The sequence below is a fragment of the Ochotona curzoniae genome, unplaced genomic scaffold (genome assembly GCF_017591425.1).
Source record: "Ochotona curzoniae isolate NIBS_2020 unplaced genomic scaffold, NIBS_Ocur_1.0 scaffold_274, whole genome shotgun sequence".
In the NCBI taxonomy this organism is placed as follows: domain Eukaryota; kingdom Metazoa; phylum Chordata; class Mammalia; order Lagomorpha; family Ochotonidae; genus Ochotona; species Ochotona curzoniae.
In genome coordinates this window covers 7,061,452-7,074,918 of record NW_024467101.1, presented here as the reverse complement: position 1 = coordinate 7,074,918, position 13,467 = coordinate 7,061,452, and the positions used below count along the sequence as shown (strand labels likewise).

Genomic DNA, 13,467 nt, shown 5'->3' with positions numbered 1-13,467 from the left:
GTGGGGCGGGAGGCCGGTTACTGTCAGAACTGTGGTGCGACAGCATGGTATGGGCAGCGGTCACCCTGCAAACCAACTGCTAGAGTCCCTGGTTGTCCCTTGGGAATCATCACCCCACAGGGATGATTCTCTAGCCAGCTGTTCAATGACCTTAGCCCACCTTTGCTACAGTACCACCCCTCCAGAGCAGTTGCTAGCACAAGGGGCTGCCTGGATATGCCTGGGAACTAACACCACCTCAGGGTTCTGCCAGAGAGAAATTACAGTGACTGCTCACCTCCGTGGGATGCCCACCCACTCTCATCCTACCTGTTCTCTCAACCCGGAAGATTTGCTGAGTGGGATGGTGATCAGGATGGAAGAGCTGCATTGCCAACCGTGCAGCGCTTACCACCCTCCAGTGAGAAAGCCGCCTTCCGGTTTCTGATCCACGCAGGCCTTGGACAAGGTAACCCCAAAGCTTCTTAAGTTGCAGGCAATGTGTCCGTGGCACTTCACAGAAACACTGGATTTTTAAATGTTTTTTTTTTTTTTAAATATAAGTCAAATGCAGAGCAATTTCTCGTACTTTATATATGCAGGTATGAGGTATATAAAACATGTATACAGAGAAATGCTGTTATAGAAAAGTAGAAACCAGTAATGTTCTCTTGTCCAGCATCATTAACACCAAGGGACCCCACCCGCCACTCCACTTTGGGGCAGTAGAAGGGGTATGGGAGGGAAGCTCTGTGGTTGGGGAGCACAGCCAGGACTTCCAAGTGTGACCTCAACACTAGGAAGCCCCGCTGAGCCCCCAGCACAGGGCAGCACAGTGCATTGGAGAAACGTTAACACTTGCTCACGGTCAGAAAGCTGGGCCCTCCTCTTGCCTGTGCCAGTGTCTTGCCCTCTGACCTGGGGGAGGGGAAGGAACAAAATCACTTTTTCCCCCCTGGGCCTAAAATGCTTGAAGAGCCCTAACATCCTTTCCAATGGTTGCATGATTGTTACAAGTTCAAGGGCGTGATCCTAACTCTGCTGTCCCCTCAGAAAGCGCTGCTGGCCTTGGAGGCCCCACCACAGAACATGCCCTGAAGTGCTGTGTTGCCTTTCTTCTGAGCTTCATTTCCAGAAGCAAATCACAGGGTCCCTTAGTGCAATTCTCCACAGGTTAGCTGGCTGCTCTCTTACCCGTAACATGAGGTCACTGCTTAGCCTGCACAAACACTGTGTGGGGGCTACCTCAGGCCCACCTCTGCAGCCCCTGTGGCCCAAAGCAAGAGCAGAGCCTTCTTTCAACCTTCTTCCTAAGTGGAATGTTTAGTGCAATTCAACCCCCTTCCCTTATGCAGCAGGAAGGGTTCCTGGGCCCGGGCCTGGCCCACGGGTATCAAGGCACATCACTCAATGCTAGCAAGCTGGAGCACACACACCCAGCCTACATCCTGTCCTCAGCCCCAAATTCTGACTTCTCCACAGACTCATTTCCGGCTCTCAGAGGTCAGCAGGGAATTCTATCTTGAATAGTTTACAAGCTAAAATATACTTCCCCCCTCCCCTTCTTGATCTGCTTGACCTTGTAGCTATGGATAACAGTGTACGCCACTGAATCCATGGAAAACAGATGGAAAGGCGGAGATGGAGACCATCTTGGGCAAGCACTGAGGAGCGTGGGGGAGCTCCTCTGTCCCCGGGGAACACTTCAGGGGTGCAGGCAATGTTCGGAAGCCCTTGTCAGCAGCCGCCACCACCACCACCTCCCTCCATAGGCAAAACTACCTTTTCCAAGGGCTGGAGAAAGAGCATGGGAAGGCCCTGCCCAGCCTTGCCCTCAAAGTCCACAGCGTGCCACGTGCTTCTGACAATTAGGATCCACTCAAAAAAAAAAGTAGGATTTGAACCACAACACAAAGTGTAGATCCTCCCTGCTGTAGGAGGTGGGGCTTGTCCTGCACCAGTGTCTCTGCATGGGCTCCTGCACAGCAGGGGCTCAGGCTCCCGGAGTGCCAGCTTGGCCCATGAGGGGAGTGCTGCCCTCCTGGGGGCCCACCGGGGTCTGGCTGGCATGGACCACCACGGTCTTCTCGTCCACCAGCTCGCAGGTGGGGTTGGTGAAGGCAGCCAGGGGCAGGGTGATCCGCTGCATCTCCCTCTCACACGCTTTCTGCTCGTGCTGTGCTTTCAGATCCTTTCCCCTGGCGAGAAAAGAAGGAGAACATGCTACGTTCAGGCCTTGCCAGAGCCACTCGGTAGATGACCTGGGAGCATCCAATTCCAAGATCTATAAGATGGCCTAAGGCCCAGCGTTATGGTATAGCAGGATAAAGCTGCTGACAGCAGCATCCCATGCGTTGGTGCTGGTTCGAGTCCCAACTGCACCATTGCTGATGCAGCAAAAGAATGCCCAAGTACCTGGAACCCCCAAACCCACATGAGAAACCCAGATGAAGTTCCTGGTTCCTGCCTTTGGCCTGGCACTGCCCTGACTGTTGGCAGCCACTTGGGGAGTGAACCAGTGGATGGAAGATGGATATCTGTCTCCCTCTGTAAGTCTGACTTTTGAATATTTAAAAAAAGGACGATAGCCTTGGGCCCAGCACCAGTACCCTAGCAGCTAAAAGTCCTCACCTTGCATACATTGAGATCCTGTGTGGGCGCCTGTTCTAATCCTAGTGGCCCTGCTTTCCACCGAGCTCCCTGCTTGTGGCCTGAGAAAGCAGCTGAGAATGGCCTAAAGCCTTGGGACCCTGCACCCATGTGGGAGATCCAGAAGAGGCTCTGAGCTCCTGGCTTCAGGTTGGCTCAGCTCCATCCATTGCAGCTGCTTGGGGAGTGAATCAGTAGATGGAAGATCTTCCTCTCTGTCTCTCCTTCTCTCTGTATATCTGACTTTCCAATTAAAAATAAAAACAAAAAACCTTCTAGGATGCAACGTGATTTGGCCTAACTAGGGTGATTCACCAAACAAGGCTATCTCAATTTGGTTTCCCAAGCAAACTCTCCTATCCACCAGCCAAGGCAAGTTGTTTATGTGATCTCTGCAGCCTTTCCCCACCAACTCTGGGTCTTAATCCATCATCTGTAAAACAAAAAGTTAGACTTCAACTAAAGGGCTCCTGCAGTTCTGTAAAATCCCTCACTTCATGAAGTCTGGCTCGCATTTGCTAGTTTTGTGAGATTCCAAGGAGGCAAAGTTGTGAGTTCATTACCCAAACCACTGCACATGACTGGGAGGTGACAGTCGACCTCATCTTCCTCATTAGCCTAACCACTGGACAGCACCAGCTCACACAGCACAACTCCCATGACACGCAGAGGGCAGATGACGGGACCCTGCTCATGGGGTTAGGGATCAAGCATTCTCCCACTCACGCTGGGATTCACAGCCCCTGAGCACTGTTGATCCGTTAACAGTGGCCCCTACACAGACTTTTACCTCCTGTCATAAAACAGGAAAGCCAGATTCTTCAATGTAGGGATAAACTTGGAAGGTCTGGGTTAAACACCCAGGGGAAGATCAAAGGCAGTGGTATAGGGCTGGCACTGTGGCAGAGTAGGCTAAGCCTCTGCCTGCAGCACTGGCATCCCACATGAGTGCTGGTTTGTGTCCCAACTTCTCCGCTTTCAATCCAGCTCCCTGCTTATGGCCTAGGAAAACAGTGGATAATGAGTCAAGTCCTTGGGCCCCTGCACCCATGTGGGAGACCTGGAGAAAGCTCCTGGCTTTGGATTGGCTCAGCATTGGCCACTGTAGCCGTTTAAGGAGTGAACCAACTGGTAGATGGTTTCTCCTCCTCTCTGTAACTCTGCCTTTCAAATAAAAATAAAATAAACTTTTCAAAAGGGGGAGGCAGCGTGATAGCCTAGTGGCTAAATTGTCACTTTGCATCTGCTGAGATCCCAAATGGCCACTGGTTCATGAGCCAGCTGTTCCACTTCCCATCCAGCTCCATGCTTGCGGCCTGGAAGGCAGCAGATAGGCCAAAGCCTTGAGACCCTACACCCATGTGGGAGACCCTGAAAACATTCCTGGCTTCTGGCTTCGGGTCAGCTAAGCTTGGGCTGTTGCAGCCACTTGGGAGTGAATCAGCAGACCGAAGATCTTTCTGTCTCTCCTTCTCTCTGCAGATCTGGTTTTCCAATAGCAAAAATCAATCTTTTTTTAAAAAGTAAGACAGGGTCCGGCGGCGTTGCCTAGCAGCTAAAGTCCTCGCCTTGAACGCCCCGGGATCCCATATGGGCGCCAGTTCTAATCCCGGCTGCTCCACTTCCCATCCAGCTCCCTGCTTGTGGCCTGGGAAAGCAGTTAAGGACGGCCCAAAGCTTTGGGACCCTGCACCCATGTGGGATACTAGGAAGAAGTTCCTGGATCCTGGCTTCAGACCGGCATAGCATCAGCCATTGGGCTCACTTGGGGAGTGAATCATCGGGTGGAAGATCTGCCTCTCTGTCTCTCCTCCTCTCTGTATATCTGACTTTCCAATAAATAAATAATCTTTAAAAAAAATTAAAACAAAGTAATGGTATGCTGGTAAGTTAGTGTTTTTTGCCAAGGCCCGAATTCCCAACTGTAAAAAGGGCTGCAGGGAGAAGGAAAGCCGAGAACTTGTAACTTCTGCGGTTGCTGCCAAGATACCAAGCAATGGCCTTCACACCATCTAGGTGCCCCTTGCAGACGACACACACACATTCTGCATTTGCATCGACTTTTTCATGTCTGACCTTGCTAGATGATATCCCCACTTTACCGATGCAGAAACTCGGGCTTTGGAGTCACCCCAAAAGCCCAGCTTTCCTCCTTCCTCCTTCACACTAGCAAATGTCCGAGCTGAGGCCAGCTGAGCCGCTGACAACAGTCAGGCTTCCTTAAGTCTTTTAGTGAGGGTGGGGGCGGGGGGAGATCGATTCACATTACTAGCGCACGGCAGGCCTAAAGAGCAGCCAGGGATAAAGCTGAAGCCGGGGCTCCTCTACGCTGGGCTCAGAACCGCATAGGAGCCTCCAAGCATACCCAACCGCACGTGCCTGCCTCCTGCTACCGGTGCCTGGAGATCCGGGGGCTGCCAGGCTCCCTCGGAGGACAAGAGCCTTCCAGGCCCATGCGGCTGAGCCTCAGGCAGCCCAGCCCCCCTCTCTGCCCGGAGGGGCGGGGCCCAGCCTGGCTGTGGCCAAGAAGGAACAAAAGGCTTATTCTCTGCCTCAGCTCCTCTCCTATGGAGGGGTGGGGTGAAGTTGATTTATCTTTTTTTTTTTTTCTGTCTCCCCCCCACCCCCTTTTTTAAATCAGCTCCCTCTGGACCTAGTGCAGAGAGCACACTTAGGAGCAGGGAAGGGGACTTGCTCTGAATCCTGCAGCCTAGACAAGCAGGACAAAGACCCAGCCGCGCTGAGCTCCTGTTCCGGCCCCGCCCCCTCCCCTCCACTGGCTGTCCGCCCTCCCCTGGGAGGAAGCCTGGTGCCTGTCCACTCTTCCCCAGCCAGGGAAAAGCTCCATCCCATTAGTCCAGCTCACAGCCTCTGGCAGAGTCCAAGGCATGCACTGACGACCCTGAGAGCTCTAGGGCCTGGACCGAGGATGGGGCTAGCTGGTCAGAGACAGGTGCACCCGGAGCAGCTGCCTGCCTCCTGTGTCCCCCTCCAGGTTAATGGAAACGCCACCCACTTGCTTAGGCAATGTACGCTTCTCAATGGCTGCTGTTCCCATTTAGCTCCTCTTACCGCTCCCACTACCACAACTGACCTCACTCTAACAACAGCACCACCTCCGTGGTAACACCTCTGCGGAGACCGAGACAACCAGCAGCAGTTGAAATCACCCACGCAAGCACACAGAGAAACTGGGATTCGAACCCAGGGCTCCCTGTATTGCAGCCAGGCAGTGTTGTCTCTTTCAGGACCTACCCGAGCTCAGAGGGTTATCCTTTGTAGCCTTTTGTCTCTATGCTGTTTTTCAGATGACGAAACAGAGGCCAGTGTCACATCCTGAATGGATGGCAGTTCCAGAAACAGAACCTGGTTCTTTTTCCCTCTGCTCTCCTTGGTAATTCTAAGCAACTCGACCTGAAGCTGCTGGGCCCTGGTAGAGGAAAAGACACATCCAGAGAGCTAGCTGTGGTGCTTGGACATGGTTCTTAACTCTCCCAGATCTCAGCTATTGGCTGTAAAGGAAGTCAAAGTGTGTCCAGTGTGTCAGGCTTAGGTGAGATCGTCAGGAAACAGCAATATAGCAGGCCTTTGTTATTCAAAAAGCACGTGTACACACACTCACACACAAATGTGGTTACAACCATGGGGTGTCCTACTCGGTGTGATGAGGGCACGTGTCCCTGCTGGACAGATAAGGTACTGAGGTTGAGGGGACAACACAGCCTACAGTGCCTTCCAGGGCTCTGCTCTCTCTGCCTTGGGGGGGCAGGGGAGGGTGTGGGCAGACAGCAGCCAAAAGCTGGTCTCCAGCCCACATGTGGTTTCCTGTTGTACAGTCTGTTCCCAGAGCAGTTGTGCTGAGGAAAGGAGTGGACGGGTAATCACTGATGGGGAGTCAGGTGACTTGGGGCCTTGCCCTGAGTTTATGGGAAAAGCAAAGGGAGGCTCCTGGACAGCTAATCCAGAAGAAAAAGACAACTAGACTTCCTCCCCGGGCACCAGCCCCCAGCTCAGAATCTAGAACTCTTTTTTTTTTTTTTTTTAAGTCAGTTCAAGCACCAGGAAGGCCTGGAAACTGTCACCAGACTAGAGGAGAGCCAAATGCTGTCTAGAGAATATGGAGGGAGAAAATTGTTCAAGGCTAAAGCAAACCAATGCATTCTGGGGCTTGGGACTACATCATTTCCTCTAACTCTTCACACAGGTATCCCTGGAAATGCCATGTCATCCCACTGTGGGCAACAACCTCTTAGGACACTACTTCTCTGTGAACCTCTGCATCCTGAATCACAGAAGAAAACAAACAAAAAAAACAGAGTAAAGAGGCTAGCATTATAGTGCAGCAAGTAAAGCTGTCACTTTCAATGCCAACATTCTTTAGGGGCACCAGCTGGGAGTCCTGGCTGCTCCACTTCCCATCCAGCTCCCTGCTAATACTTAGGGGAAAGCAGCAGAGGAGGGCCCAAATGCCAGCATCCCTGGCACCCCCTGTTAAAACTCCTGGTTCCTGGCTTCAGCCTGGATCCCAGCCCTGGCCATTGAAACCATTTGGGGAATGAACCAGCAGATGGAAGATCTCTTTCCCTCACTGTCTCTATAACTGTGCCTTTCAAAGTAATAAACCAGTCTTTAAAAATGAGAAAGAAAAGCAGAGATGGAATGGAGTATGCATAGCATCAGCACACTACAGGAAAAAAAAAAAACCTTTTGTTTACTGTCACTTACTATGTGACCAGTACTGAACTAGGCAACTGCATGCCTTCACCCCCACAGCAATACTCCAGGGGACAGGGATGATATAGAGACAATTTGCTCAGACTCAAGCAAATAGCCAGTTAGTGGCAGGCCTGGGACTTCTGGGACTTTCCTCTACCAACTTATAGGTAAATAACTTCACACAGGGTCCCCATCCCCTCCGGCTTCGAGTTTTCTCAATTGGAAATGATAATAGCATGTATCTCATCATGGTTAATTGCAAGAAGTGCATGCATACACACAAAGTGATTGAAGTAAATATATGGTAAATATCTGCTATTGCTGGTACTGCTGCCACCTAATTGCCCTCTTCATCTATAAGGTCGGCTGCAGCATGTCTAAGGAACCCAAGGTCTATATAATACGGGGGCTGGGGCTCAGACTCCCAGAACACACAGATTATTGTCACTTCCCTTACAGGAACACAGCCCATAGAGAAGAAATTCCACAGACCCTCGGCTGAAAGACAAATCCCTAGACGTTACCAAAAGGCAGCAAGTAACTTTCCAGGGCAAGCCGCTCCTGCAGGAGTGAATCCCATCGCTGACTTTGAGAATCTTTTCTGCACGGCATCTCAGGGGACCTTCCAAAATAAGCATTCTCCTCCTGCTGTCCCAGCCACAAAGCATGGCCCCAAGTTTGCCTCTGTTTTTGTTTTTTAAGAGCTACTTATTTGAAAGGCAGAGTGACAGAGAAAGGGAATAAGGAGAACACACACACACACACACACACACACACACACACACACACACACTCCTTGCCATCTGCTGGCTTACTACCCAAAATGCCACAAAAGCCAGGAAAAAAGCCAGGAAAAGCTGAAAGTCAGGAACAAGGAACTCGATCCAGGTCTCCCACAGGGATGGCAGAAGCCCAGCTACTTCAGATTATCTTCCACTTTCCCAAGCACATTAGCAAGGAGCTGGATTAGAAGCAGAGTAGCCAGGACTCATATCAGGCACTCCGGGATGTCAACATTGCAGACAGTGGCTTACTGTGCTGCACCAGCCCCCAAGGACCCCCTCTGGGTTCATGTGTGTGTGAAGGAATGGCAAATAGACTGTCTCCAGCTCACTTTTTTGCTTCCTACCCTTGGAGGAGATTTCACTGCTTATGGACTAGGAAATGTAAAATTCCAATGATTCAAGAAAAAAAAAAAAGCTGTCTGGGAAACTTTTCCAGTAGCAAAATTTTATAAAGCACAGAAATGCAGTGAGGATGCAGCCGGATTTCTCCCCATGCCACACAGACACAGCATGAGACAGCAGCAAATCTGGTATCCAAAGAGCTAGATCAGGGGGCTAAACATGTGGTTAAGCCCCTGCTTGTGATGGGTGACTCTCAAGGTCAAGTTGCTGGGTTCAAGTCCCAGCTTCCACATGCCAACCTCCCACTAACAGCAACCCTACAAGGCAGCAGTTGACCGTTGAAGTAATTGGAGCCCTGTCACCCATTGTGGGAAACCAGGACTAGCTCCTGTCTTTGTCCTGGTCCAGCTCAACCCTGACTTTTGTGAGCATGAAGGACAAGAAGAATCCAGACCTCACAAGGTTTTTCTAATGAGAAGCAAAAGCACAGGAGCAAGTGTTTGTCTAGGGTCACTGGGTCAAGACTAGAACCAAGTATCTACATCTTAAAGCTGGTTTTGCATTCTTTCAACACCTCACCTCCTTTGAGTAAAAAAGTCACAAAGAAAAACAGATTTGGCTCCCTTCCTCTCAAAAGGGGCCCAGAAGAGAAGTTACTGACCTCTTGTAGGTGTAGCCCAAGATGATGCCAGCTCCGATGGCAATAATGATCACCATCATGGTAATGCCCAGTACATAGCCTGCAGGAGACACGTGGAGACCCATGAGCCACAAACCACCTCCCCTGCCCAGTCAGCAAACCACATCTCTTGCAAGCAGGAGAAGGAGGGGGTCTGGGCCCCTCATACCTAGAGTCCCTAAGTCCTTTTTGTCCTTGGAGTTCATCCGCACCCGCTGGCTGATGCCAACCGCGGGCTGCACAGCGGCCGCCTCGCTCCGAGCAGGCAGGGCGTTAGCAGGAGGGAACACCTGTGCTGGCTCCGTCCCCGGTGCTTCCTCCTCTGTCTCTGTAGTGGAGGCTCCAGGGTCCTGGGAGGTGGTTTCTGGTGGTGAAGAGAGACAGAATTCTCATCAAAGACTGAAGGATTTCCAAACAGCTGAACCTGGACCCAGAAGTGCTGGGGGAGATGAGGAGGGTCCACCTTAGAATGGTCCCCCCAACCCCCACCACACACAACCCGGGGGCACACGAACACACACCACACACGCACACAAGTTTCCCCTAAAAGCTGCACTATCGCTGGGACAAAAACCAAGGCCCGAGCAAGGGTCTCCCTTTTAGCTCCCACGCCTTTCTGTTCAAACTCTTGCGATCTCCCCCACCCCCGACCTCTCTCCATCAAGAGACATCTTGAATCCTCTAAGCAGCTCACATTGGTTACTGAGCCCACGCTTTGGGGTCAATCACAGAGTTACATGCTTGACTTTGACTTTTTTTTAAATCTCATTTAGCCCCGAGAGAATTCTCGCTCCGGAGCGGGAGCAACAGATCTAATACAAAAGAAAAGCGGATTAATATCTGGACGCTGAATTTCTCGGAGATTTAGGATTCCTCCTCCGGGGGAAAAAAAAATGCCTTAGCACACTACAGAATAGCTCTCTTGGAGAATCGGCACACGCGGAACACCCCTCACGGACAGCCGCGCGCCGGGCGCTCCAGCTTCGCCTCCCACGGTTGTTTACAAGCGCACTCCCAGGATGAGCTCACTCGGAGCCGCGGCGACGGCCAATCGGCTTTGAGCCTCGCGGCCTGGAGACAGCCCTGGCCAATCGGCGCGGCGCAGGGGCGGGGCGAGGCCGGCCGGCGTCGCGCGGGCGCACGTGCGCGGCGGGCGTAACCGGCCGCTCCCCGGTCGGTGAGCGCCTCCCTCGGTGGTCCTGAGGGGACGGTGTCCTCGAGCGGATACCTGGGCAGCGCAAGTCCTCACAAGACCGCTTCTCAGGGGCACCCGTCTGGCCGCTAACGTAGCACCAGGGTCCGCGAGGGTCCTGGTCTGGGTTCCGGCAGTAGTTATGGTTGTCGGCGGCGCCTGAAGGAAAATGGAAGAGAAGGCGCCATGGACTGGGGCCCCAGGCCGGGACGCTGACAGACGCCCGCCCGTCGGCCGGCTCCGCCCGTTGCCCCGGTGGACACTCACCCGACTCGGGGCCCGACGCCAAGCGGTTACTCTGCACGTCCAGCCAGTTGAGGCAGCGGAGACCCGGCGCTGGGGAGGGCTGGTCCTCTCGGTACAGGTGACCGTGGTCCCAGAAGCAGCCTGTCAAGAAGAGCGACGCCCACACACACACTCACACCGCCATTCCCTGAGTGACAACGAGCTTCCCGTGGAAGACGCCGAGCTTGGCGGGCAGGGGACCCTCACGGCGGCCGGCCATGGCCCTCTGCTGGGGCTGCTGCTGCTGGTTGGGAGTGGTCACACTGAGCCAGCCCTGCGGGGGGGGGTGGGGGGAGAAACTTCACCTGCCTCCAGGGGTGACTGTGAGGCCCCAAGTGATGGCAGAGAAACAGTCTGTGAAAGCTCCCAAGCCGGGAACTCTTGACAGCAGCGCTCCAAAAATGAGAACGATTTTTTTTCCTCCCTTCTAAGTCAGGAAGCACTGGAGTGTACAGGGGGGCTGTTGCTACTCTTGAACTTGGGATCACTTTGGTGAGGAGAAAAGGAGGAAGATTCGATTCTGGGTCCCTTAGTGGAGATAGTGGAGCACTTTGGTGGACTGCCAGATCTGAAAACCTGTGTTGTAACGTCCCTGTTACATAAACTCTGGTGTTCCCTGCTCGGCGGCTACGGCCACCTCCTGCCAGTTCAAAAAGGTTTTTGTAGACGTCTTCCCAAGAAATCTGTCTCATCTGGATGTGACTCCAAACCCCCACTCCCCTTGGGGCTGCAAGGAGAGAGCCACAGGAGGAGGCTGGGGCGGTGGGCCTGTGCCCCCTAGGGAGCCACAGCCGTGCAAAGAGCTTGAACTTGAACAGAACAGGAGTTGGGGAGTAGGGGAGATGTGCCCCCACCCCACAGATACACACACACCAAGCTCCATAGGCTCTTGTGCAAGGAAAAGAGAAAGTGGCTACTTGCCTTTGTTCTTAATGGCAAAGATGGAGCTACAAGCCCAGGAAAGGAAAGAGAAAAGAGGGGGAAAAAAAGCTATCCTAGCACAACAAAAGATAAACTAAAAGCTTCGCTTCTGGTCATCCCAGCCACGTTTAGGAAGCTGAGAGCTTCATGGAGTTGTTGGAGAAAAAGGAAAGATTGTAATCTCACCTCCAGATCCGTAAGCTTCTGCAAGGAGCATGTTGCTGAGGACCAAGGTTTGTACCCAGGCCAACTGCATCCTCCTCCCCTCCTCCATCCTGCAGGTGCCTGAACACCCAAGTGTCCAACCAGGGTCCCCCCCTTGGCAGCGGCTCTGCCTTCCGGGACTCAGCCCTTGCAGTCAGACCTGCCCTTGTTATGCTCTTCTGGTAAACAGCCTCTCTTTAGAACTGGGAGCTTCCCCAGCTAGCTTGCTGCAGCGCGAGGTGTTTTTTGAGCTGGAAGGCGCCCCCTGGGTCCTAAGCCTCCTATGCCATGCAAGATCACTAACCCTGAGCCAAGAGAGGGAAACTCAGCCAAGGGTAGAGAGAAAGCAGAGAGACTCCGGCTGTGCTGAGCCGTGGATCAGTCGGTCTGGAGACCTGCACGCGCAGGCGGCATCCCTGGGGCTTTTCATCTCTTCTGTTTGCATTTGTGTGAGTATAAAGGAAGGAACACTCCATCCAGAGGCACCCTTGGCGGGGGGAAGTTAATAAGCACCAAAGTACCCAAAGCAGTTTAGGGACAACATGCTAGCTGCAGACACCACAGCAGGAGGAATTGAAAAGCACAAAGAATATCTGGGTGGAAGGAAGCCTTCATAGCCATCCTGGATAAAAGGGCTTTTGTGGGTCACATGTTTATATGACAGTTTTAAAAAATCTTTGCCCGAATGTGTCAGATCAGACACATTCTTCTGCTTACATTTGAGGTTTGGGGTGTCCACACATAGTAGGAATATAGAAGTGCGGGATTTTAGTTGAAATTACATGTTATACAAATGTTGGGAAATTTGCTCAGCTGTGTTGTAACGTGCATCTGGCCCCGAGTTTTTAGAGAGGAAGTCAAGTAAAATATTTGCTTTCCTCCACCCCCTGCCCCATGGGAAATCCATTTGCAGTGATTTATAAAATCCACAACCATATGACTTTGACCCTTTGGAGATAGCTGAAGAGCCCTGTTTCTGTTTGGCTGACAGTTCAAGTTCAAAGGCAGCTTCACTCAGTAAACTGAGAGATAGAGCAGAGTGGTTCGCCAAGACTACCTTGTGACTCGGGGCAAATCTCAAAATAGTAATGGGTAACTGTCTTTTTTAATCGTGCAGGGAGAAATTTAGGGAGGGGGAAAGAAAATAACTAAATAAGCTTTAAAAGTGTCAGCATGAAAGAAAGCTTATGCAAATCCAGCCGACCCAAAGTGAGTTGTACTTCACAGCAGAGTCCAGGACAAGAAGGGGTAGGGAGGCGCCTACCCCTCGGTGTAGCCTCGAAAGCAGTTTGTGCACACTGATGCCTTCAGTCCACATACAAAAGTGTATTGCTTTGTTACAGCCCCTTTGCTATCTTCTCACACAGCCTCTGACCTCCATCCCTGCAGCAGCATACAAATTTATTCCACATATACACACATAGATACAGAGTTGACAAAAATGTTAAGACAGTGACAACTCTAGTGTCTGTCAGCATTTGCATTAATTTTATAAACATTTTTTGGATAACCTACCACCTTGCTAGGTGCAGTTTGAGATGCTGAGGATACGTCTGGGAAGCAGTTATTTGAAAACTCTCATCGTGAAGGGACAGATGACAAATAGGTAAAAATGTCAAGTAGCCTTAAGTGTTCAGAAAGGAAAAAAAAAGGTGAAACAGGATAAGGGCAAAAGCAACAGGATGGTATTTCACTTGCTAAAGAAAGAAAGTTAC

The 13,467-nt window shown here is 51.9% G+C and overlaps 1 protein-coding gene across 1 annotated transcript; it reads right to left on the bottom strand.

Annotated features, from left to right (window-relative positions):
- Positions 1-550: 550 nt before the first annotated feature.
- On the bottom strand, positions 551-11,943 carry PIK3IP1 (phosphoinositide-3-kinase interacting protein 1). The gene is made up of 6 exons (XM_041003860.1): positions 11,735-11,943; positions 10,610-10,729; positions 10,379-10,501; positions 9,320-9,514; positions 9,133-9,211; positions 551-2,177 (listed from the first exon to the last, which is right to left on the bottom strand). Exons 1-6 carry the CDS (start codon positions 11,820-11,822, stop codon positions 1,973-1,975), a joined length of 810 nt encoding a protein of 269 aa, XP_040859794.1. The 5' UTR covers positions 11,823-11,943; the 3' UTR covers positions 551-1,972.
- Between the last annotated feature and the right edge of the window lie 1,524 nt (positions 11,944-13,467).